General features: G+C 46.3%; 1 protein-coding gene across 1 annotated transcript in view; it reads right to left on the bottom strand.

Moving 5' to 3' along the window:
• The window catches only part of GLP1R (glucagon like peptide 1 receptor), a 385527-nt gene that overhangs the window by 25182 nt on the left and 334197 nt on the right, over positions 1-26148 (bottom strand). Inside the window, exon 8 of the mRNA XM_077282033.1 lies at positions 3788-3848. Within this exon, the coding sequence (XP_077138148.1) occupies positions 3788-3848 (61 nt within the window). The remainder of the gene's footprint in view (positions 1-3787; positions 3849-26148) is intronic.

The following is a 26148-nucleotide window of genomic DNA, read 5'->3' as shown; positions in this document are numbered from 1 at the left end:
CCTCTACAGTCACATTGTGGGAGTTTAACGATCTGATTGAAAGTAGTTAACAGAAATGGCACAAAGAGTAAATTCTGTATGTTTCAATTACAAAGGAACTATCACTATGTAACGAGGGCAATGGAGGACGTCAGCTGCCCCTCCCCCACAATCAGCAATATTTGGGGAGTTGCAGTGCAAATGCAAATTTTCCTTTCACCTGTGATGTGGCTCTCTACTTTATGGAGCTAAGCTGCAACACCATACACAGCCATAGAGCGGCGCTGGGTTTGGAATAACAAAGAACTTTCCTTCCAGTATCATTAAACCACTAAAATCTTCGTACATTAAAAGTTCTGTAACAACTGATATATTCAGTTTACAGTTTTCAGAATCTCTAGGGAGAAAAGCAAATGTTGTCCTTATCTTCAAAAAGGAAATAAGACGGAGCCAGGAAATTACAGGCCAGTGAGCCTTACTTCTATCACAGGAAAGCTCTTTCAACAAATTATTAAACAGAATGTATGTCAGTACTTGGATAAGAATACAGTAATTAACCAGAGCCAGCATGGGTTTGTAGCAAACAAGTCAAGCCAGACTAATGTAATTTCCTTCCATGATGGAATCACTGACTGGGTGGATCAGGGAAATGTGGTAGATATAGTATATCTCCAGTTCAGCAAAGCATTTGATAAAGTATCTCATACTATCCTTATTGAAAAATGACCAAGTATGGGTTTGACAATGCTACGGTTAGGTGGAGTCACAACTGGCTCAGTGATTGTACTCAAAGAGTGGTAATAAATGGTGGCACATCTAATTGGAAAAGTGGTTCAAGCAAGGTATCACAAGGCTCTGTCCTGGTCCCAGTGTTATTCAATATTTTTATATATGATCTAGATAAGGGAACTGAAGGTAAACTAATCAAATTTGCAGACGATGCAAAACTAGGAGGGCTAGCTAGCACTAGCAAAGACCGAGAAAGGATTCAGAAGGATCTAGATAAGCTTGAACAATGGGTAGCGACTAATAGAATGGTATTTAACAGGGAGTAATGCAAAATTCTACATTTGGGCAAGAAAAAATAAATTACATCTACAGAATGGGAGGAATAGAACTAAGCAACAGCACGTCTGAAGAAGACTTGGATATACTAATAGATCACAGACTGCACATGAGTCCACAGTGTGATGCAGCAGCAAAAAAAGTAAACACTGTTCTAGGATGTATTAAGAGAAGCATAGAGTCTAAATCACGTGAAGTAATTCTCCCCCTCTACTCCTCTTTGGTAAGGCCTCATCTGGAATTCTGTGTCCAGTTCTGGGGAACACAATATAAAAAAGACATTGAAAACTGGAGCAAGTTGAGAGAAGAGCGACCAGAATGGTGAGCGGACTGCAAAGTATGTCCTTCGAGGAACGGGTAAAGGATCTGGGAATGTTTAGTTTTCAAAAAAGAAGGCTAAGAGGAGACTTAATAGCTGTCTACAAATATCTGAAGGGCAGTCACAGTGTAGAGGGATCATAGTTATTCTCATCTGCACATGGAAACACGAGAAGCAATGGAATGAAACAAATTACATATTAGAAAAAACTTTCTGACAGTGAGTGTGATCAATGAGAGGAACAGGCGGCCACGAGAGGTGGTGAGTTCTCCTTCAATGGAAGTCTTCAAACAGAGGTCAGATATAGGAGATGGTTTAGTGACTCCTGCACCTGGAAGTCCTTTCTAACTCTAACATTCTATGATTCTATGACAGCAAGCAGAGTAGCTGAAAACAGAGAGGAAAGTCATTGCAAAGACCCCCAATTCACCCAATAGTTTTCTCAGAGTTGCTGAAAAATGTTTCCACCTTTTGATGTTCTCATGCCAGTTTTGTCTCGCAACGACAACATTGAAAAGTGGGTGTAGTCTAGTCAAAGGGTTGTGGTCGAGCGCGAGCCACAAATTCACCAGAATTTACTTCACACATGTGACATAAACTATGACGGGAATGTGCTTCAGCCCAGATAGGATGAGGTTTCTTGCGGTGTTGACCTGAAAGATGTGCCGAATTCATTAAGAGGCGCCCAACTATTAATGAATGATTGAATTTGGCGCATCTTGCTGCTTTCATCAAGAGTGACCTATAAAGAGCAAGTCTTGAGGAATTGAGGCAAAAATCCTTAGAAAATCCCGTACGTTTTCTTTACAAACTGATTGATATTTTTTTTTACAAAGATGAAAAGCTGAATTATAGGGGAAACGGAAAAGCAAAGACAAAAAGAGGGAAAAGGAGGGAAGAAAGAAGGAAAGACGAAAGAAAAGGTGAGAAAGAGTGGAAGTGAGGGAGGAGGGAAGAAAGGAAGAAAAGAAGAAATAAAGGAAGGAAGGAATACAGAGACTGAGGAAGGAAGGGAAGAAGGAATAAAGAGAAGGAGGAAGGAAGAGAGGTAGGGAGGAAGGGATGGAGGGGGAAGGAGCGAAGGAATGATGGGAAGGTGCCTGAAAGGGAGGGGAGGGATGGAGGAAGGAAAGAGGGAAGGAAGAAAGAGGAAGAAAAACAAGAAAAGATGGAAGAAGGGAGGTAAGGGAGAGGGAAAAAACAAAGGAAGTAGTCTGGAAAGAAGGTAGGAAAAGAGAGGTAGTGATGAAGGAAGTAGATGAAGAAGGAATGGGTGAAAACGGAGTAACATGAAAGGAAAAAAAGGTCATGAATGAAGAAAGGCAGAGAATAAAAAAAGGGGAAAAAATAAAGAAAGAACGGAGATCTGGATGGTGACGTCTCCTTGTGATTGACGCTTTTGCGGCTGAGGACACTGAGCAGATAGTAATGGAGCTGAGAGCGGAATTATTCGCGAGCAGGCGGCGGGCGGATGATTGACGAGGATTATGTCACTTATCAACTGCCACAGAATCCGGTTCTCCTGGCGCAGAGATGTAATTACGCCTCCTCTCCCGGGGCCTGACATGGCAGCGCTAAGGCGATCGTCATCGCTACTAATTAATTACTGAGAAGGGTACACGGGGGATCCGGTCCCCGGGGGCGCAGGACGATGATATATTGTACAAATACTAATGATTTCATTTGAATAAAGCAGTGAAGAGACTGGGAAGGGTTAATAGAGAACCCCTTGTTATAGTAGATTACGTGCTCCACAGCTGGGCGCAGGATAAAGATTCCCTCCCACCCCCCATGTCGGCTCATGGGTGTCCTGCACCAACAGCCAACAAGTGAGACGGAGTGGACCCTGGATCCAATGATTAGGTGTATGCATTGCATTGATGAGGCTAGAGGAGGAGGACAATAGAGGCTGTAGGAGGAGGACAGAGGAGTCTGGAGGAGGAGGATAAAGGAGTCTAGAGGAGGAGTACAGGGGAGTTTGGAAGTGGAGGAGGACCGAGGAGGCTGGAGGAGGATGATAAAGGAGTCAGGAGGAGGAGGACAGAGGAGTCTGGCGCTGCTCCTGCATAAAGAGCAGAGCCAGAAATCGGTCATTTTATTAATGTACAGCTATTCACACCTGCCACTCATGAATCTGGGAGAGCCGCTGTAATGGAGGCAGCATTCGTTATCATGAGGGGCTCCGTCTCAGTATTTGCCTGTAACCTCACATAGACGACATAGACACAGAGCCCCCCAGCATATTATGGGCAGAAGCGTAACCTGCAGCTCCTGAATACTCAATCTGTCCGGCGCCCGTGCCTGCTATCAGCCATTTATACGGCATCTTCTTGGAAGCCCAGGAGCATCTGCTACATGTAAACCTCAGTACATGAAATCCCACCCAGGAGGAATGACAAGGGGGCAATAAGAGCATAAACGCACCCATCATCTTCATACAGGTACTTGACTACACCCCACGGGAGGACGAACAGCATCGGCACCCCTAAGAGAAAACAGAGAGACAGTCAGTGAGTGCAAGAAAAATGGAGAGAAAGAAGTGACTTCTGCAAAGAGAGATGAATGATGACTTTCTGTAACTCGGCTCTTCCTTCATCAGAAAATGAGAAGAGTTATAGAAAGTCAACAGAGGAAGAGCCGAGTTATAGAAAGTCTTCTAAAGAAAAGTAAGATTAAGGAATGTTATAGGAAGTCATTGAAAGACCAGAGATATCGTACAGAAAGTTTGTGAAAGTTGAGCAAAGTTATAGAAAATTATCAGAAAAAGATCCAAGGTACGGAAGTGTATTGAAGAAGGTATAAAAAGTAAATGGAAGAACAGTCATAGGAAGAAGAGAAGACTGATGGAAAGTCATCAGAAGAAGAGAGAAAAGAATGAAAATCTGAGAAAGAGCAGCGTTATACACAGTCATTGGAAAAAGAACAGATTTAGAAAGTCACCAGAAGAAGAATAAAGTTATAGTAAGTCATCGAAAGAAGAAAACATATAGAACATTATTGTTAGAAGGGCAGAATTATCGAAAGTCAATGTCAGAAAAACAGTTATAGAACATCATAAGAGTATATATATAGAAAATTATCATGAGAGGAACAGAAAAAGAGCAGAGATATAGAATGAAAGAGGAAAAGCAAAATCAAGGAAAAGCAAGATATAGTAAAAAAAAGGAAGAAAAGATGATACAGTAGCCAACAATAATTTCAATATCTGTAGAAAAATACAAGTTATTGAAGTCGTAGTGACCATGAAGAAGAGATTGAAACAAGCATCAGAGGATGAAAATCAGAAGCCAAGATCAGTATCAGGAGAAAGACTTGTTAGTGGACCTTAGAGATAAAGAGAAGGAGAATGACAATTGAATCAGAACTTTCAGAGAAGATACACAAAGAATCAAAGTAGAAAGAAGAGAGAAGTGGACGTTGTGAACGAAGAGAGAAGAACCAGAGAAGGACAAGAGAAGAACAAGAGAAGAGCAAGAGAAGGACAAGAGAAGAACAAGAGAAGGACAAGAGAAGGACAAGAGAAGGACAAGAGTACAAGAGAAGGAGAAGAGAAGAACAAGAGAAGGAGAAGTGAAGAACAAGAGAAGGACAAGAGAAGAACAAGAGAAGGACAAGAGAAGGACAAGAGAACAAGAGAAGGACAAGAGAACAAGAGAAGGACAAGAGAAGAACAAAAGAAGGACAAGAGAAGGACAAGAGAAAGACAAAAGAAGAACAAGAGAAGAACAAGAGAACAAGAGAAGAACAAGAGAAGGACAAGAGAAGAACAAGAGAAGGACAAGAGAAGAACAAGAGAAGGACAAGAGAAGAACAAGAGTAGGACAAGAGAAGAACAAGAGAAGGACAAAAGAAGGACAAGAGAAATACAAAAGAAGGACAAGAGAAGGACAAGAGAAGAACAAGAGAAGAACAAGAGAAGGACAAGAGAAGAACAAGAGAAGGACAAGAGAAGAACAAGAGTAGGACAAGAGAAGAACAAGAGTAGGACAAGAGAAGGACAAGAGAAATACAAAAGAAGGACAAGAGAAGAACAAGAGAAGGACAAGAGAAGAACAAGAGAAGGACAAGAGAAGAACAAGAGAAGGACAAGAGAACAAGAGAAGGACAAGAGAAAGACAAAAGAAGGACAAGAGAAGGACAAGAGAAGAACAAGAGAAGAACAAGAGAAGGACAAGAATACAAGAGAAGGACAAGAGAAGAACAAGAGAAGAACAAGAGAAGGACAAGAGAAGGACAAGAGAAGAACAAGAGAAGGACAAGAGAAGAACAAGAGTAGGACAAGAGAAGAACAAGAGAAGGACAAGAGAAATACAAAAGAAGGACAAGAGAAGGACAAGAGAAGAACAAGAGAAGGACAAGAGAAGAACAAGAGAAGGACAAGAGAAGAACAAGAGTAGGACAAGACAAGAACAAGAGAAGGACAAGAGAAGGACAAAAGAAATACAAAAGAAGGACAAGAGAAGAACAAGAGAAGGACAAGAGAAGAACAAGAGAAGGACAAGAGAAGAACAAGAGAAGGACAAGAGAACAAGAGAAGGACAAGAGAAAGACAAAAGAAGGACAAGAGAAGGACAAGAGAAGAACAAGAGAAGAACAAGAGAAGGACAAGAGTACAAGAGAAGGACAAGAGAAGAACAAGAGAAGGACAAGAGAAGGACAAGAGAACAAGAGAAGAACAAGAGAAGGACAAGAGAAGGACAAGAGAAATACAAAAGAAGGACAAGAGAAGGACAAGAGAAGAACAAGAGAAGAACAAGAGAAGAACAAGAGAAGGACAAGAGAAGAACAAGAGTAGGACAAGAGAAGAACAAGAGAAGGACAAGAGAAGGACAAGAGAAGAACAAGAGAAGAACAAGAGAAGGACAAGAGAAGAACAAGAGAAGGACAAGAGAAGAACAAGAGTAGGACAAGAGAAGAACAAGAGAAGGACAAGAGAAGGACAAGAGAAATACAAAAGAAGGACAAGAGAAGAACAAGAGAAGGACAAGAGAAGAACAAGAGAAGGACAAGAGAAGAACAAGAGAAGGACAAGAGAACAAGAGAAGGACAAGAGAAAGACAAAAGAAGGACAAGAGAAGGACAAGAGAAGAACAAGAGAAGGACAAGAGTACAAGAGAAGGACAAGAGAAGAACAAGAGAAGGACAAGAGAAGAACAAGAGAAGGACAAGAGAACAAGAGAAGAACAAGAGAAGGACAAGAGAAGGACAAGAGAAATACAAAAGAAGGACAAGAGAAGGACAAGAGAAGAACAAGAGAAGGACAAGAGTACAAGAGAAGGACAAGAGAAGAACAAGAGAAGGACAAGAGAAGAACAAGAGAAGGACAAGAGAACAAGAGAAGAACAAGAGAAGGACAAGAGAAGGACAAGAGAAATACAAAAGAAGGACAAGAGAAGGACAAGAGAAGAACAAGAGAAGAACAAGAGAAGAACAAGAGTACAAGAGAAAGACAAGAGAAAGATAAAAGAAGAACAAGAGAAGGACAAGAGAAGAACAAGAGAAGGACAAGAGAAGAACAAGAGAAGAACAAGAGAAGGACAAGAGAAGGACAAGAGAAAGACAAAAGAAGGACAAGAGAACAAGAGAAGGACAAGAGAAAGACAAAAGAAGGACAAGAGAAGGACAAGAGAAGAACAAGAGAAGGACAAGAGTACAAGAGAAGGACAAGAGAAGAACAAGAGAAGGACAAGAGAAGAACAAGAGAAGGACAAGAGAACAAGAGAAGAACAAGAGAAGGACAAGAGAAGGACAAGAGAAATACAAAAGAAGGACAAGAGAAGGACAAGAGAAGAACAAGAGAAGAACAAGAGAAGGACAAGAGTACAAGAGAAAGACAAGAGAAAGATAAAAGAAGAACAAGAGAAGGACAAGAGAAGAACAAGAGAAGGACAAGAGAAGAACAAGAGAAGAACAAGAGAAGGACAAGAGAAGGACAAGAGAAAGACAAAAGAAGGACAAGAGAACAAGAGAAGGACAAGAGAAAGACAAAAGAAGGACAAGAGAAGGACAAGAGAAGAACAAGAGAAGAACAAGAGAAGAACAAGAGAAGAACAAGAGAAGAACAAGAGAACAAGAGAAGGACAAGACACGAGCCACTGTGATAACATGAGGAGCAGCGGATTCTCCTGTCTGCGGCTCATAATCGATATTGAAGGCTTATTGCTAATATTATTGCCCTTGAGACATTTTTGTATCTTTTTTTCACTCTTTCTTCTTGTGAAGTGTCTTTGGCATAAAATATTAAATCATATTCCCAAAATGATTTAAAGCAAACATTTGCTTCTCTTCATTACTCGAATGTTCCCCATAAATCAGATCTGGATCAATATAACACCGCCGGAGGCTTATGGCACCGGACCACCGCTCCATTCTCATCACTATCTGTGGGATTGATGGGTCTCGGGGTTCATCTATCAGACTAATGAATTTCTATCCTGATGAAATTCCATCTGAAGCCGGGTCTGGACAAATTGCTGCCTCCTGTTTGCAGTCGTCATGTTCTCCATTCTAAGAAGGGTCGACATCATGACAAGTTCCAGGCGCGGACTCATCCCTAAATCTATTAGAAATGATACAATGGATGCAGCGAACGTACAGAAGAGGTAACTGATGGCCGCTCCGTACACCGGGCCACAATGTCTCAGCCAACGTCCAGCACAATAGAGTAAGACGTCAGGTTACCCGTCTGCCGAACCTCGGGTGGTCAGTTGGGTCAAATTTGGCCAGAAATTTTGATTTGCTTCAAATTTATTAAATGGAAAATGATTATTCCTTATTATTCTCTGGAGTCTTACAAAATCCAGGCCATAATAATCAGAAGGGTAACAAAACATTATCCTGACCTTACAGCTGACCGGTCTCCTTTACAATCCCTCAATACAGCAGCTGGGAGGGGGAGGTGGGCACCATTTTGCTGGATTTGTTTGGAGCAGGTCACAAATTTTTCAGACGTATTTTGACCATTGACAGATTGTCCCCATTATTGTGTTTACTTTAATAAACCTGAGCTCCCACAGCAGACACAACCTGTGGACAGAGGTGGCGCTGTTCTTGGAAGACAGCAGCGGTGTGTTTCTAGTCCATGACTGATATGGCAGAAACCTAACGGCCCCTCCTGCATGTGTGTAGGGGTGAGGACCCTCCTGTCGTTCACGTCACGCCATTGTTGTCTTCAGGGGCAGGAACGCGTCAGTACGGTCCACACCCTGACAGCCATAGGTGAGTGTCAGGGCTCATGCAGACCATGCAATCCGTGGTTCTCGGCCCGTGGTCCTCATGCGTTTCTCAGTCTGTTCATAGACTGGCTGTGGGTCTCCCGACCTGAGCGTCCTATATTTCTATGCGGCTGTCCTGCTCCAGGAGACCTGCGGTCAGTCCGTGCATTGCCGTCTGTGACTGGACTGAGCCGTCCGCATGATCCCTGAGATGTGAAGCATAAAAGTCATCTGAAACCCACATTAGGGTCTTTTTCCTTTTCGCCGTCTCCTCCCGTTGCTCCCCTTTATGTAACTTCATATAACAAACTGCAGCTGCATCCCCCTCTTCTCCTTCCTACCAGTCTGTGATTTGCTGTTTTATTTTGGATAAATATTTGGGTTCTACGGAGATTCTGAATCTGGAAAAATGTAAGAGATCCTAAATCCAGGGAACTAGGAACTAACGGCCGCGAAAGCGTGAAGAGCGTGATACTGTCCCATATCCTGAGTCATGCGACAAGGCTCGTTGGACGGTCGATATTGACTTTTACGATTGCTACTTCCTATAGGTGGCGCTAGAGTTCTAGTCCTCTTCCTCTATGAATTTCCCAGAGGAGCTTTTCAAGGCTTTAAAGTCTCCTCACCTTGGTATGTCAGGCTTGATATGTCACTCTTCACCAGGAGAAACGTTACAAATATTGCTAAGTCTCATCTATTCCCATCTTCTCCTGATTTATGGAAACCAGATAATGACAGTAACACTGGATTGTGCGCTGGGACTTCCAGCTGAGAGAGGAGAGAGTGCAGCGTCACTCACAGCCGGGCAGAGCTGTTCACAAAGTCTGAGCAGCAGAACGAGCTCTGGGCGCCCCGTAGGGTCACATAGGGTTAATTGTGCAGCCACGTATGCCACATACAAGGATCCACAGTGATCATTTAGATCACAAGACTTCTGTGATACAGTCACTTTTCCTCACTGTCCTTGGGGGAGTATCGGCAGTGTCTGAAGGTTACGTCTTGTAGAGATGTTGTAGGTCATTGTTTTTTGTGATGATGTCATAGGGTATGTGTTGTGATGATGTCACTATGTTGTATTTATGTGTTCGGCGTCACTACCTCATAAGCTTGAAAAAGGGTCGAATGCAAGGAGAAACGTGACACGTTGACTTCCAATACTGGGCACTGGCAGCTGCAGTTCGTCTGCTGCAGAGATTGGACACAATGTATCACTGTGACATTAGGAGGCTCATGAGATACATTTGTGTCCGATGAAGATTGGAGACCTCGCGCTACATTTCTGGGTATCTCCCTTCTGCGGCAGGTGATGACGGGGCGTCAGACTAGGGGGCTTTGTATTCCCCATATTATAAGTCTATGTCCCATCACTGCGCGCTCCGGCCTCAGGTATCGGCGCTGCGGTGTCGACGGTTCTAATGGGACTTCATCTCTAAAAGTTCTTGACTTTGGACGTCCGCAGAGACGCTGCGTCTACTGCAGGATTTACTAGTCTCCTTATGACCCTCCTTGTCGATAATTACCATATTCATTGCACATTTGCCCTTAAACTCGTCTCCTTGTGAAACCTACAAGCGAGGAGGTTATTATATCGCTGCACATTAATGGTAACTGTATAAGTCTTCATTCACACGTATCAGTGTTTTTATGCCAAAACATAAATGTTTCCATAAAGCAGAACAGGTGTCAATCTGTCAATTAGCGTTTTTTTCTCTGTAAGTTCCACTCGTGATTTGTTACAAGCAACCACTGATGAAAAACACTGACCAAACACTGACGTGTGAACGAGGCCTAATAGGTGAAAGCGCACAGAACAGAGACCGGCGACTCTACCCATCTCCTACATTCACAGCATATCGGCAGGAAAGTTCTGCAGTGGTGCTTGAAAGTTTGTGAACCCTTCAGGGTATGTGCACACATTGCGGCTTTTGCTGCGAATCCGTAGTGGATTGGCCTCTGCTGTTTTCCATGCGTTGTACAGTTCATGTAAACCTATGGAAAACACAATCCGCAGTGCACATGCTGAACAAAATACAGCGCAGAAACACAGAATTGTTTATTCCGCAGCATGTTCATTCTTTGTGTGGATTCCGCAGCGGTTTACACCTGCTCCATAATAGGAATCCGCAGGTGTAAAACCGCAGGTGGAATCCGCACAAAAACCGCAAAAAAACCCACGGTAATTCCGCAGTGCGGTTGACCTGCGGATTTACCAAAATCAGTGCGGAAAAATCCGCACACATTTCCGCAACGTGTGCACGTGGCCTCAGAATTCTGCATATTTCTACATAAATTTAACCAAAAACTACATCACAATTTCAGACAAGACGTAAAAGTCGATAAGGAAACAAATCAAATCTAAGACTTTGTAATTTTATTATTAAGGAAAATGCTCCAATATCCCTCATCTGTGAGTGGTAAAAGTAGGTGAACCCTTGCTCTCGGTATCTGGTGTGATCCCTTCTGCAAAACGTCCCAACATAACAGATTTGTAGCTGTCGTTAGCAACACCTGGTACGTAACAGAGGAACAACATAAATCAGGTTGTTATTTCATAGAAGATATTTACTAATAATCCACTAAAAAGCCAAAAAAAATACAAACAAAATAAAGTGTGAAAGTCAACAGATGCTAGAAAAGAAAAAGTCTGAAGAGGGAAAAGATCTGGAAGAAAAAGAATATTAAGACATGAAAGACAAGAAACAAAAGAGAGAGTGGAACAACAGCAAGACATAAAACAAGATAAAGAGGAGGAAGAAGGGAAGATAGAAAAAAACCACAAGAACCAAAACCGTAAAAGACAAAATAGCAGAGGAAAAAGAAAAAAAAGGAAGAATAGAAAAAAAAACAGGCGGACAAGAAATGAAAAAGGAGAACAAGAGGAAGATGGAGAATAAGAAAATAGAAATGGGGAAGAACATGACGACAATAAGTGAAAGAACAAGAGAAGAAAAACAACCTGAATATGAATGATAAAGACCGGAAGAAGAAATGGACAAGAAAGAGAAGATGAGGAGAATCTTGTAGAAAAAAAACAAAAGAAGGAAAATAAGGGGAAAAAAAATGAGAATCTGATCATTAATAACCATCCCCTGATCCGTGTCTTCTGATTGCGTCATACATGATATCAGCACATGGAAATTACAGAGGATAATCATTTCCTTATTACAGGAACGTTACACATAGTCTAATATACAGAATGTAATAAAAGATTATATGATCAGCGGACACAGAATGTGATCTCGGGATTATTAATACCTAACAATATGGATATGATACATCTCCCCGTGTTACAGCCTCAGGAAAGTAATGAGAACAATTCTCTCATATCTGTAAATTCCTTCCCTGGGGTTGTTCCAAAGCTTCATTCTGAGGAGAGATCATCTCCACAGGACAAACATAGATTGAACCCGTAACAAACCACCAGTTACAATAAACTTCAGCCGGATACCACAATGGCTTTCCGGAACATTCTGTCCGTCCTGTTGGGTCATTATCCTTTTCAAATATTTAACCCAATTTTGATTAAGGCGAATTCTCACTGTCAGAAATGTCTTATAATTTGTATATAGAGAGGCGATATTTCATCAGCAAGGATGTTCTCAGAACCAGGAATGGTTGACAAGTCCTGCACCCCATGAACCTCCATGATAAAATGCTATTGTTACATCAAATAGGCCCAAAATTATGCAAACATTCAAAATTCCACATGATACATATCGGCCTACCAGCAGCCAATACTAGGGGGAGCTCTATGCATACAGAGATACATGATAAGATCCTGTCTGCAGCCACCACTAGGGGGAGCTCTATGCATACAGAGATACATGATAAGATCCTGTCTGCAGCCACCACTAGGGGGAGCTCCCTGTATACAGAGATACAAGATAAGATCCTGTCTGCAGTCACCACTAGGGGGAGCTCCCTGCATACAGAGATACATGATAAGATCCTGTCTGCAGCCACCACTAGGGGGAGCTCCCTGTATACAGAGATACATGATAAGATCCTGTCTGCAGTCACCACTAGGGGGAGCTCCCTGTATACAGAGATACATGATAAGATCCTGTCTGCAGCCACCACTAGGGGGAGCTCCCTGTATACAGAGATACATGATAAGATCCTGTCTGCAGCCACCACTAGGGGGAGCTCCCTGTATACAGAGATACATGATAAGATCCTGTCTGCAGCCACCACTAGGGGGAGCTCCCTGTATACAGAGATACATGATAAGATCCTGTCTGCAGCCACCACTAGGGGGAGCTCCCTGTATACAGAGATACAAGATAAGATCCTGTCTGCAGTCACCACTAGGGGGAGCTCCCTGTATACAGAGATACATGATAAGATCCTGTCTGCAGCCACCACTAGGGGGAGCTCCCTGTATACAGAGATACATGATAAGATCCTGTCTGCAGCCACCACTAGGGGGAGCTCCCTGTATACAGAGATACAAGATAGGATCCTGTCTGCAGTCACCACTAGGGGGAGCTCCCTGTATACAGAGATACATGATAAGATCCTGTCTGCAGCGACCACTAGGGGGAGCTCCCTGTATACAGAGATACAAGATAAGATCCTGTCTGCAGTCACCACTAGGGGGAGCTCCCTGTATAGAGATACATGATAAGATCCTGTCTGCACCCACCACTCGGGGGAGCTCCCTGCATACAGAGATACATGATAAGATTCTGTCTGCAGTCACCACTAGGGGGAGCTCTCTGCATACAGAGATACATGATAAGATCCTGTCTGCAGTCACCACTAGGGGGAGCTCCCTGTATACAGAGATACATGATAAGATCCTGTCTGAAGCCACCACTAGGGGGAGCTCCCTGTATACAGAGATACATGATAAGATCCTGCCTGCAGTCACCACTAGGGGGAGCTCCCTGCATAAAGAGATACATGATAAGATCCTGTCTGCAGTCACCACTAGGGGGAGCTCCCTGTATACAGAGATACATGATAAGATCCTGTCTGCAGTCACCACTAGGGGGAGCTCCCTGTATACAGAGATACAAGATAAGATCCTGTCTGCAGCGACCACAAGGGGGAGCTCCCTGTATACAGAGATACATGATAAGATCCTGTCTGCAGTCACCACTAGGAAGAGCTCCCTGTATACAGAGATACATGATAAGATCCTGTCTGCAGCCACCACTAGGGGGAGCTCCCTGTATACAGAGATACATGATAAGACCCTGTCTGCAGCCACCACTAGGGGGAGCTCCCTGTATACAGAGATACATGATAAGATCCTGTCTGCAGTCACCACTAGGGGGAGCTCCATGGATACAGAGATACATGATAAGATCCTGTCTGCAGTCACCACTAGGGGGAGCTCCCTGTATACAGAGATACATGATAAGATCCTGTCTGCAGCCACCACTAGGGGGAGCTCCCTGGATACAGAGATACATGATAAGATCCTGTCTGCAGCCACCACTAGGGGGAGCTCCCTGTATACAGAGATACATGATAAGATCCTGTCTGCAGTCACCACTAGTGGGAGCTCCATGGATACAGAGATACATGATAAGATCCTGTCTGCAGCCACCACTAGGGGGAGCTCCCTGTATACAGATACATGATAAGATCCTGTCTGCAGTCACCACTAGGGGGAGCTCACTGTATACAGAGATACATGATATGATCCTGTCTGCAGCCACCACTAGGGGGAGCTCCCTGTGTACAGAGATACATGATAAGATCCTGTCTGCAGCCACCACTAGGGGGAGCTCCCTGTATACAGAGATACATGATAAGATCCTGTCTGCAGCCACCACTAGGGGGAGCTCCCTGTATACAGAGATACATGATAAGATCCTGTCTGCAGCCACCACTAGGGGGAGCTCCCTGGATACAGAGATACATGATAAGATCCTGTCTGCAGTCACCACTAGGAAGAGCTCCCTGTATACAGAGATACATGATAAGATCCTGTCTGCAGTCACCACTAGGGGGAGCTCCATGGATACAGAGATACATGATAAGATCCTGTCTGCAGTCACCACTAGGGGGAGCTCCCTGTATACAGAGATACATGATAAGATCCTGTCTGCAGCCACCACTAGGGGGAGCTCCCTGGATACAGAGATACATGATAAGATCCTGTCTGCAGCCACCACTAGGGGGAGCTCCCTGTATACAGAGATACATGATAAGATCCTGTCTGCAGCCACCACTAGGGGGAGCTCCCTGTATACAGAGATACATGATAAGATCCTGTCTGCAGCCACCACTAGGGGGAGCTCCCTGGATACAGAGATACATGATAAGATTCTGTCTGCAGCCACCACTAGGGGGAGCTCCCTGTGTACAGAGATACATGATAAGATCCTGTCTGCAGCCACCACTAGGGGGAGCTCCCTGTATACAGAGATACATGATAAGATTCTGTCTGCAGCCACCACTAGGGGGAGCTCCCTGTATACAGAGATACATGATAAGATCCTGTCTGCAGCCACCACTAGGGGGAGCTCCCTGTATACAGAGATACATGATAAGATCCTGTCTGCAGCCACCACTAGGGGGAGCTCCCTGTATACAGAGATACATGATAAGATCCTGTCTGCAGCCACCACTAGGGGGAGCTCCCTGTATACAGAGATACATGATAAGATCCTGTCTGCAGCCACCACTAGGGGGAGCTCCCTGTATACAGAGATACATGATAAGATCCTGTCTGCAGCCACCACTAGGGGGAGCTCCCTGTATACAGAGATACATGATAAGATCCTGTCTGCAGCCACCACTAGGGGGAGCTCCCTGTATACAGAGATACATGATAAGATCCTGTCTGCAGCCACCACTAGGGGGAGCTCCCTGTATACAGAGATACATGATAAGATCCTGTCTGCAGCCACCACTAGGGGGAGCTCCCTGTATACAGAGATACATGATAAGATCCTGTCTGCAGCCACCACTAGGGGGAGCTCCCTGTATACAGAGATACATGATAAGATCCTGTCTGCAGTAACGACTAGGGGGAGCTCCCTGTATACAGAGATACATGATAAGACCCTGTCTGCAGCCACCACTAGGGGGAGCTCCCTGTATACAGAGATACATGATAAGATCCTGTCTGCAGCCACCACTAGGGGGAGCTCCCTGTATACAGAGATATATGATAAGATTCTGTCTGCAGCCACCACTAGGGGGAGCTCCCTGTATACAGAGATACATGATAAGATCCTGTCTGCAGCCACCACTAGGGGGAGCTCCCTGTATACAGAGATACATGATAAGATCCTGTCTGCAGCCACCACTAGGGGGAGCTCCCTGTATACAGAGATACATGATAAGATCCTGTCTGCAGCCACCACTAGGGGGAGCTCCCTGTATACAGAGATACATGATAAGATCCTGTCTGCAGCCACCACTAGGGGGAGCTCCCTGTATACAGAGATACATGATAAGATCCTGTCTGCAGCCACCACTAGGGGGAGCTCCCTGTATACAGAGATACATGATAAGATCCTGTCTGCAGCCACCACTAGGGGGAGCTCCCTGTATACAGAGATACATGATAAGATCCTGTCTGCAGCCACCACTAGGGGGAGCTCCCTGTATACAGAGATACATGATAAGATCCTGTCTGCAGCCACCACTAGGGGGAGCTCCCTGTATACAGAGATACATGATAAGATCCTGTCTGCAGCCACCACTAGGGGGAGCTCCCTGTATACAGAGATACATGATAAGATCCTGTCTGCAGCCACCACTAGGGGGAGCTCCCTGTATACAGAGATACATGATAAGATCCTGTCTGCAGCCACCACTAGGGGGAGCTCCCTGTATACAGAGATACATGATAAGATCCTGTCTGCAGCCACCACTAGGGGGAGCTCCCTGTATACAGAGATACATGATAAGATCCTGTCTGCAGCCACCACTAGGGGGAGCTCCCTGTATACAGAGATACATGATAAGATCCTGTCTGCAGCCACCACTAGGGGGAGCTCCCTGTATACAGAGATACATGATAAGATCCTGTCTGCAGCCACCACTAGGGGGAGCTCCCTGTATACAGAGATACATGATAAGATCCTGTCTGCAGTCACCACTAGGGGGAGCTCCCTGTATACAGAGATACATGATAAGATTCTGTCTGCAGTCACCACTAGGGGGAGCTCCCTGTATACAGAGATACATGATAAGATCCTGTCTGCAGCCACCACTAGGGGGAGCTCCCTGTATACAGAGATACATGATAAGATCCTGTCTGCAGTCACCACTAGGGGGAGCTCCCTGTATATAGAGATACATGATAAGATCCTGTCTGCAGCCACCACTAGGGGGAGCTCCCTGTATACAGAGATACATGATAAGATCCTGTCTGCAGCCACCACTAGGGGGAGCTCCCTGTATACAGAGATACATGATAAGATCCTGTCTGCAGCCACCACTAGGGGGAGCTCCCTGTATACAGAGATACATGATAAGATCCTGTCTGCAGCCACCACTAGGGGGAGCTCCCTGTATACAGAGATACATGATAAGATCCTGTCTGCAGTCACCACTAGGGGGAGCTCCCTGTATACAGAGATACATGATAAGATTCTGTCTGCAGTCACCACTAGGGGGAGCTCCCTGTATACAGAGATACATGATAAGATCCTGTCTGCAGCCACCACTAGGGGGAGCTCCCTGTATACAGAGATACATGATAAGATCCTGTCTGCAGTCACCACTAGGGGGAGCTCCCTGTATATAGAGATACATGATAAGATCCTGTCTGCAGCCACCACTAGGGGGAGCTCCCTGTATACAGAGATACATGATAAGATCCTGTCTGCAGCCACCACTAGGGGGAGCTCCCTGTATACAGAGATACATGATAAGATCCTGTCTGCAGCCACCACTAGGGGGAGCTCCCTGTATACAGAGATACATGATAAGATCCTGTCTGCAGCCACCACTAGGGGGAGTGGCGCAGTGCACCATGTTTCCCACTGGCCTTTCCATTTCGGCCTGACTGGTGATTGTCAGCATTGGCTGTAGAGTAAGCTGTGATGAGCCAGGTTGTTAATCGCCGGTGAAGGAGATAGGGTCATGCACGACCAGTGGATGTAGCCTCTTGGCCACACCCAGGATTCACCACACGCCTTATTAGCATTTTTTATTAGACTTCAGCCTCTGCGGCAGAAAGTCAGTGATTGGATAAATAAAGGTGATTGTTGCAGTGACTATATCCATTGCATGGTAATGTGCTCGGCTGATGCCGTCACTTTGGGCTGCCAGGCTCCTTCTAGGTATCATCATGGTAATGATGGAGGAGACGGATCTGCTCGGTTCTTCCTCGCCCGGGTTCTTATTATTATGCATTGATATTGCCAGTTACTATTTTCATTGCTCCACAGAGTTTCTAGGAAGGGAGCGTCGGACATGATTGGGATGACCCTCATATTCATTATTCCATCATTACAGGATAATTTACATCTGACGCTCGACACTGAAAATGGAAATTCCACGCTCTATAATTCGCCCTCCATTCCCTATAACAACAATAATCAGTGAATTGTCCGCCTGCGGCCTCGTCTCCTTGTTGCTTGCAGCGGGTTCGCTTCCCATTTTAATTCTGGGGTTATTGTCTTCGCTGCGGGCACATTGTAATGTTGTAATATTGTGATCCAGGCACCGCGGTTCTGCTGCTCGCTCTGCTCACTTATTCTTGGAGAGGGAATCCCCTCCCTGCTGAGCGCAGCTCCTGGGTCCCTGTTCTGGCATCAATCTTAGCTGTAGACATAGCAGTAATGTGAATGCCGGGAAGCACCGTAGATTCTGACTTTATGCCGTCCAGATACATAAATCATACAGTAGTGACTGCTCCAGCTGCCATACCGTCCTGTAAACTCTGCAGCGCAGAGGATGTAACTGGGTCAGTACCAGTCCAGACCAGTTTGACTGGTAGGGCAACTCTTATGTAAGACCCCTCTGCTGCAGGGGCATATCAACATTCTAGAAATGCTTCCCAAGTTTTCACACTCCCCCCCCATGATCGACAATAATGCCCTTCTGCCCCTCTGCACTACTATAGTTCAGATATTCACTATATCTGCTACGCTGGTAGTTACAGCCAGATCCAGTCTTGCCTTGGACGGCACCTGGGCAGTGCCTTCTGTTGGCACAGGTGGTCAAAAACCTCATGTGCCGGGAGATTTGAGTTGTACCCCAAATGCAGGTCCGACCCCACTAATGCAAGCCCTGGTTACACCCCTGTACACTCCATCCAGAAAACCACCAATGTGAGAAGTGCATAAATTGGGGCCCAACTTAGGAAGGTCTCCCATTCCACACACTCTGCAGTCACACCCTACTGTCTTCCAATACACAGAACGAAAAATCAGAAATATTTGGTAACAACTAAAACCTAGTGCACAATTGAAGGCGGCAAACATGACATATTGTCTCTTTCAGTCAACTTTTTCCTCCACATTCCCTAAACTTTCTTCTTGCAAAGTAAGTCTTCCTTTGTTGGGACTTTTATTTTATATTTTTAATACCTTCTCGAGGGGGAGGGGGGCTCTTTTTTTCTTTTAACCTTTGAGATGGACATGCAACTGATATTTTCTTAGGCTAGCAAAACTTGATGAACCTACACTGGTAAGGAAAAGTAGCTGACCCTCCTACAGGGTGAGACAAGCAGAATATCCTCACCCATATATACACAAGCAGCTGACCTTCCTACAAAAAGAGAGCAGCAGCTAACCTCCTAAAAGAAGAGAGGAGCAGCTGACCCTCCTACAAGAGACAAGCAGCTAAACTCCTAAAAGAAGAGACAAGCACCTGACCCTCCTACAAGAAGAGACAAGCAGCTGACCCTCCTACAAGAAGAGACAAGCACCTGACCCTCCTACAAGAAGAGACAAGCAGCTGACCCTCTTACAAGAAGAGACAAGCAGCTGACCTCCTACAACATGAGACAAGCAGCTGACCTCCTACAACAAGAGACAAGCAGCTGATCCTCCTACAGGAAGAGACAAGCAGCTGACCCTCCTACAAGAAGAGACAAGCAGCTGATCCTCCTAGAAAAAGAGACAAGCAGCTGACCCTCCTACAGGAAGAGACAAGCAGCTGACCCTCCTACAAGAAGAGTCAAGTAGCTGACCCTCCTACAAGAAGAGACAAGCAGCTGACCCTCCTACAAGAGACAAGTAGCTGACCCTCCTACAAGAGACAAGCAGCTGACCTCATACAACAAGAGACAAGCAGCTGACCCTCCTAAAGGAAGAGACAAGCAGTTGACCCTCCTACAAGGAGACAAGGAGCTGACCCTCCTACAGGAAGAGACAAGAAGATGACCCTCCTACAAGAAGAGACAAGCAGCTGACCCTCCTACAAGAAGAGACCAGCAGCTGATCCTCCTACAAGAGTCAAGTAGCTGACCCTCCTACAAGAAGAGACAAGCAGCTGACCCTCCTACAAGAAGAGTCAAGTAGCTGACCCTCCTACAAGAAGAGACAAGCAGCTGACCCTCCTACAAGAGACAAGCAGCTGACCTCCTACAACAAGAGACAAGCAGCTGACCCTCCTAAAGGAAGAGACAAGCAGTTGACCCTCCTACAAGGAGACAAGGAGCTGACCCTCCTACAAAAAGAGGCAAGAAGCTGACCCTCCTACAAGAAGAGTCAAGTAGCTGACCCTACTACAAGAAGAGACAAGCAGCTGACCCTCCTACAAGAAGAGACATGCAGCTGACTCTCCTACAAGAAGAGACAAGCAGCTGATCTTTTATAGGAAAAGACAAGCAGCTGCCCTCCTACAAGAAGAGACAAGCAGCTGACCCTCCTACAAGAAGAGACAAACATACAAATATGGTTGTAACTTTTTGAGTGCCCATACTGCTGCCAGGCACTCCTTCTTGATGGCCGCATAGCTTACTTCACGGGGCAGTAGTTTCCGACTCAGGTAAGCTACCGGGTGTTCTTGGCCGTCCGGCCCGACTTGGCTCAGTACTGCCCCTAATCCAAACATAGAAGCGTCTGTGTGAACAAGGAAACGGCGTCTGTGTGAACCAGGAAACGTTTAGTTGGATCGGGTACGGCCAATACAGGGGTATTGGTGAGGGCGTCCTTTAGCTGGCGGAAGGCTTCCTCACACTCTGGGGTCCAGGTTACCTGGCGGGGTTGGTTCTTACGGGTCAGATCAGTGAGGGGCTTGGCTATGCTGCTGTAATTGCGGACGAATTTCCTGTAATACCCCACTGTCCCTAGAAACGCCTGGGCTTTAGTGCGTGGGGTGGGCCATTTGGCTATTGCCTCAATCTTGGCTGGTTCTGGTCGCTGTTTCCCACTTCCCACCCAATGCCCTAAATACTGAACCTCTGCTTTGCCCACGTGACACTTGTTTGGGTTCAGGGTGATTCCGGCCTTGTGGATCCTGTCCAATACTGTCTCTAGGTGATTTAGATGCTCTTCCCATGTCGCGCTGTAGATGGCGATGTCATCCAGGTAGGCACAAGCATAGTCCTGGAGACCATCCAGAAGCCGGTCAGCCAGCCTCTGGAAGGTCGCCGGGGCATTCTTCATCCCGAATGGCATAACTCAAAACTGGAATAAGCCGAACTGGGTGACAAATGCAGACTTGGGAATAGCTTCAGGACTAAGGGGAATCTGCCAGTAGCCTTTGCATAGATCGATGGTGGTCAAATACTTTGCCCCCGCCAGCCGGTCTAACAGCTCATCCACACGCGGCATGGGATACGCATCCGTCACCGTTTTCTCATTGAGCCTGCGATAGTCTGCACAAAACCATGTAGTCCCATCCTTCCTGGGCAGTAACACTACGGGGGATGCCCAGGGACTATCTGATTCTTCAATGACCCCTAAACGCAACATCTCTCGTATCCCTTGTCGCATCCCTTCTCGTACAGACTCAGGGACACGGAGGGGGGGGTTGTCTCAGGGGGGTCTAATCCTGGGTCTCAACCTTGTGTTGTGCCAGGCGAGTGTACCCTGGTCTCCCTGAAAACATCCTCTGTCGCTGCCTCAACAACGCCTCCGCCTGCCGTCTCTCCCGGGGACCTAGGTCTTCACCCCAGTGTACCTGGTCCCATGTTTTAGACTGAGTCCTCTCCCCTAAGACATCAGGCAAGGGGAGTCCGGCTACATCCTCTGCTTCAGGTGCACAGATGGCCACTACCTCTTCAGGGCGCTCCCGGTAGGGCTTCAGCATGTTAACGTGGAACATGCGGATAACCCTGGGGTCGTCACAATCGGCGACATTATAGGTGGTGTCAGCTATTTTCCCCACTACCTGGTAGGGCCCCTGCCATGCAGCTTGGAACTTGTTCTGCCTAATGGGCTCTAACACCAGGACCTTCTGCCCTATTTCCAAGGTGCGCTCTCTGGCCCTCCTATCGTACCATACGCGCTGGCGCCGTTGGGCCACCTGCAGGTTCCCACGTACAGCCTGGGTCAGCTCCTGTAGGCGGTCCCGGAATTCCAGCACATAGGGTACAATAGGTTCCCCTTCTATGGTGCCCTCCCCTTCCCAGTGTTCTAGCACTAAGTCTAGGGGTCCCCTTACCTGCCTCCCTTATACCAGTTCGAACGGGGAGAACCCCGTGGATTCTTGGGGCACCTCCCAATAGGCAAACAGGAGGTGAGGCAAGAATTTCTCCCAGTCCCTGTAGGTCCTGGTAAAAGTCCCAATGAGTTGTTTTAACGTCCTGTTAAAGCGTTCACACAACCCATTGGTTTGCGGATGGTACGGGGCGCTTCTAATGGACTTTACGCCGCACAGCTTCCACAGTTGGTTGATCACCTCTGCTGTAAACTGGGTACCCTGGTCCGAGATAATCTCCCGGGGAAATCCTGGAGCAGGGCAGCCACCACCGTCTCTGCCAGTATGTTAGGTAACCCAACCGCCTCTGGATACCGTGTGGCATAATCTACCACTGTCAATATATACCTTTTCCCTGACGGACTGGGTTTGGCTAACGGCCCTATCAGATCGACCGCTACTCGGCTAAATGGTTCCTCCACAATGGGGAGGGGGCGTAATTTGGCCTTGCATCGATCTCCCCTCTTGCCAATGCACTGGCAACTGTCACAGGTCTGGCAGTACTGACGAACATCATAGGTTACCCCCGGCCAAAGGAAGTTTTGTGTCAGATGATGCCTGGTGCGACTGACGCCGAAGTGCCCGGCCAAGGGTATGTCATGAGAGATTCGCAGTAACTCCTGCCTATACTTCTTGGGAACTACCAGCTGTCGTTTTATAGTGGGGCTCGTCCCTGTGTGGTGCTGCTCTGTGATCCGGTAGAGGAGTCCCTGCTTCCATATAAACTGTTCCTCTTTCAGTACCGCTCTCCCCTCCTGTGCCTTCCCACGATATCCCTCTAATGAAGGATCCTCAAGTAACTCCTTCTTAAATTCAGCTGGTGTGGCCCAAGAAATGTGCCTGGCTATGGGAATACGTGTAGGGCTGGGATGTCTTAACTGGGCCTCCTCTGAGTGTGATTCCGCCTCCACAGCTCGAGCTTGTCTCCGGGTGGTCACAGGATATGTCTTAGCCAGAGGGGCGACCGAGAAGGCAGACAACATTGGCCCCAAGTCATTTCCCAGCAAGACGTCTGCAGGCAAATCCTCCATCAAGCCGACCTCAACAAGGCCATCCCCTACTCCCCCGTTCAGGTGAATCCTGGCAGTGAGCAGTCGATGTATGGCTCCCCCTGCTACACGGACTGCCACTGTCCGGTCCGTCTTCTCTTGGTCCCGGACGAGATGAGGCTTCACAAGGGTCAAAGTTGCCCTGGAATCTCTCAGTCCCTGCATACGTTTCCCATTAACCCACACGACCTGTCTATGCTGTTGTCGATTATCTGCCCGGGCTGCCTGCACGGGGTCTACTTCATGCAGCACTTCTTCCATCTCTTCCACCCCCTGGTTAGTCGTAGCCCCCAATGCCGGATCAGCTTCACCTTGGTAGCAGTGTACAGCGGCCCGGCTGAAGGTAGCTGTTCCCGCCTTGGCCACTGGGTATGCTGAGTCCAGTTGGGACATTGTCTTTGCAGGTGGCCCAGCTGACGGCAGGTGTGGCATCGCGCCCCAGGGGAACTGTGGTAGGTCAGGTTTCTAGCTGGTCCCCCTACAATCTTCGGTGGTTTGGGGCCCTCCAGGTCCATGGGCGGACCCTTAGTGACCATCTTTGATCCAGACAACTGAGGCCTCCTGGCATCATGATGTTCATCGGCCAGATGAGCGGCTTCCTCAAGAGTCGTTGGCTGTCTGTCCTGAAGCCATTCCTGGGTCTCGGGGGTTAGTCCATTAAAGAATCGCTCTAACAAGAAGAGCTGGAGGACGTCCTCCTTAGTGGTTGCTTGGCTCCCTTGTACCCACTGTAGCAGTGACCGCCATAATTTACAGGCCCATTCAGCGTGGGTATCGGTTACTCGTTTTATAAGTCTGCTGAACTTTTGGCGGTATGCCTCTGGTGTCAGCGCATGCCGGGCCAAGATCACTTCTTTGATCCGCTCATAGTCCATACAGTCCTCATCAGGTACCGTGCGATAGATGTCCGCTGCCCGGCCTGTCAGCTTGCTGGCCAGAATCTGAACCCGTTCTTCCGGCTTCACTTGATGAAGGGCACACTGCGGCTCAAAGTCCTGCAGAAAGCCATCAATGTCTTCCTCTGCCTCCCCCAACTGTCGGAAGGCATTATACTGGATCTTTTTGTGGCTTACTGTTGAAGGTACCTGGTAGGAGGCCAGAGCTCCCCCTGCTCGCTGACTCTCCTCTCTCCGCTCTGCCAACTCCATCTTGGCTAGCTTTATCCTGGTCCGCTCGGCCATCTTTTCCTTCAGATCAGTACGCACATCAGCCATCACCTCTCGTATGAGCTCTACTGCAGGGTTTGGGCCATAGAACGCCAGTCTGTTCTTTACCTCCCTCTGGAATTCAGTCTCCTCCACGTTCACATTGTGGGGCGCTGCACTGTCGTGTTCCATAATGGCTGCTATCAAATCCGCTTTTGTTTTGTTGCTGGCGATGAACCCACGGGCTTCCACCAGATCTTTTAATGTAGTCATCTTTAACTTCTGGTAGTTGTTTTCCATTCATTCCTTTCCTCCTGTAGAAGGGGTATCAGATCCTGCTGTCTGCCACCAGTGTAACGGGGCCTACCGTGCTGGAGTACCTCTTTCAGTACCACCCCGTGTTTCAGGAGGTCCTCTCTGCTTTGGCTGGAGTCTGAATGAAGGACGCTGGCTGGAATTGCTTGATTACATGAGAGCATATAAAAGCTGACTGCTTCTCCACGTATTTCCAGTCTCACAACACTTTATTCACAGGACACAAAATATATTACACAGATACAGAGGGCAGGCCAATAGAAAAGCAGCAGGCCAGACATACATTACAATAGCCGCAGGGGGCCGGAGCCTGCTGATATTTACTGTGGGAATTACAAAGGTGGGGGAGGACAGAAGGGGGATATCTTGTCTCCTCTACCCAGGGGCGCAGCCTGTGGGCTGATGCATTAGGGACATATATCTCACATGGAACCTATTATATATACAAATAACTGCATAACATATTCTGGGTGCTGGGGGGGTCCTGTAACACCCATGTTTGTGTCAGTTTCCTCCGGTTTCTCCGGTTTCTTTTCACAGTCGTAATACATAATGATAAAGAATGTATATTGTTAGCCCCAATGGCGTTTTTACAGCGTTGTGAAATATGATGGCGCTATAAAAGTGAGTACAGTAAAAAAATAAAGACAAGCCGATGACCCACTCAGGTAGAGACAAGCACCAGCAGTGTTCACTATTCAGCAGCAACAGAACTCCGCATGTCATCTTTTTGTTCTGCATTTGGACCTTGAAGTGATACATTTGTGCTATTGTTTTAATAAACATTTTTTCCAATGTGACTTGTAAAAATATTCTCACATTAAATATTTCCAGCGTATTCAGGCTCCTCTGTCCTTCGGCATTTTATGAAGAACGTACAGGATGTAGATGTCTCGCTATTGTGCGGTGATCTGGACATCTGCTCAGCTTTTGATTTTCTATGTTCTGTTTTTTCACTGTCATGGTCGAGGTGAGATAAACATTTAGCTTTGTTTCCTGATTTCTCATCACTGCCGCTATATGAGAGAGAAGCTTTAATCACAAACATCTGAATGGGATCCCATATTTAATTTGCTTAGGTGATAATTTTGAGGAAACGTTTGGAATTACGATAAAGAAATGAAACATTTAATTATCTGCCTAAGGATCCCTGAGGATGTCGATTTTTTTTAAGGCATCACAGTTTTAATGAGAACATATCAACAAATAAACTGAATGGAGCCTTATCATTATCATTAGACTGCAGTCGTGTTCTGCCCTCCCCTCCCGATCAGCGATATCAGTACGTGTCGGAAGATACAGGGGAGCGCCCTCTGTTGGTCGCTCACCAGGGTTGCCAGATTTTTTTTTTCAGGACAGTTTATAAAGTACAGAAAGCCAACATTTTATACAGACACATTGTAATATGATAAGATTTTAGGTGATCTATAAGGCTGTGCAAAAGTTTTAGGCATCTATAGAAAAAAATGCTGTAAAGTAAAAAAACAAATTTCATA

Source organism: Ranitomeya variabilis, chromosome 2 (assembly GCF_051348905.1).
Source record: "Ranitomeya variabilis isolate aRanVar5 chromosome 2, aRanVar5.hap1, whole genome shotgun sequence".
In the NCBI taxonomy this organism is placed as follows: Eukaryota; Metazoa; Chordata; class Amphibia; order Anura; family Dendrobatidae; genus Ranitomeya; species Ranitomeya variabilis.
Note: the sequence above shows the minus strand (reverse complement) of the source record. Positions and strands in the feature narration are given on the sequence as shown.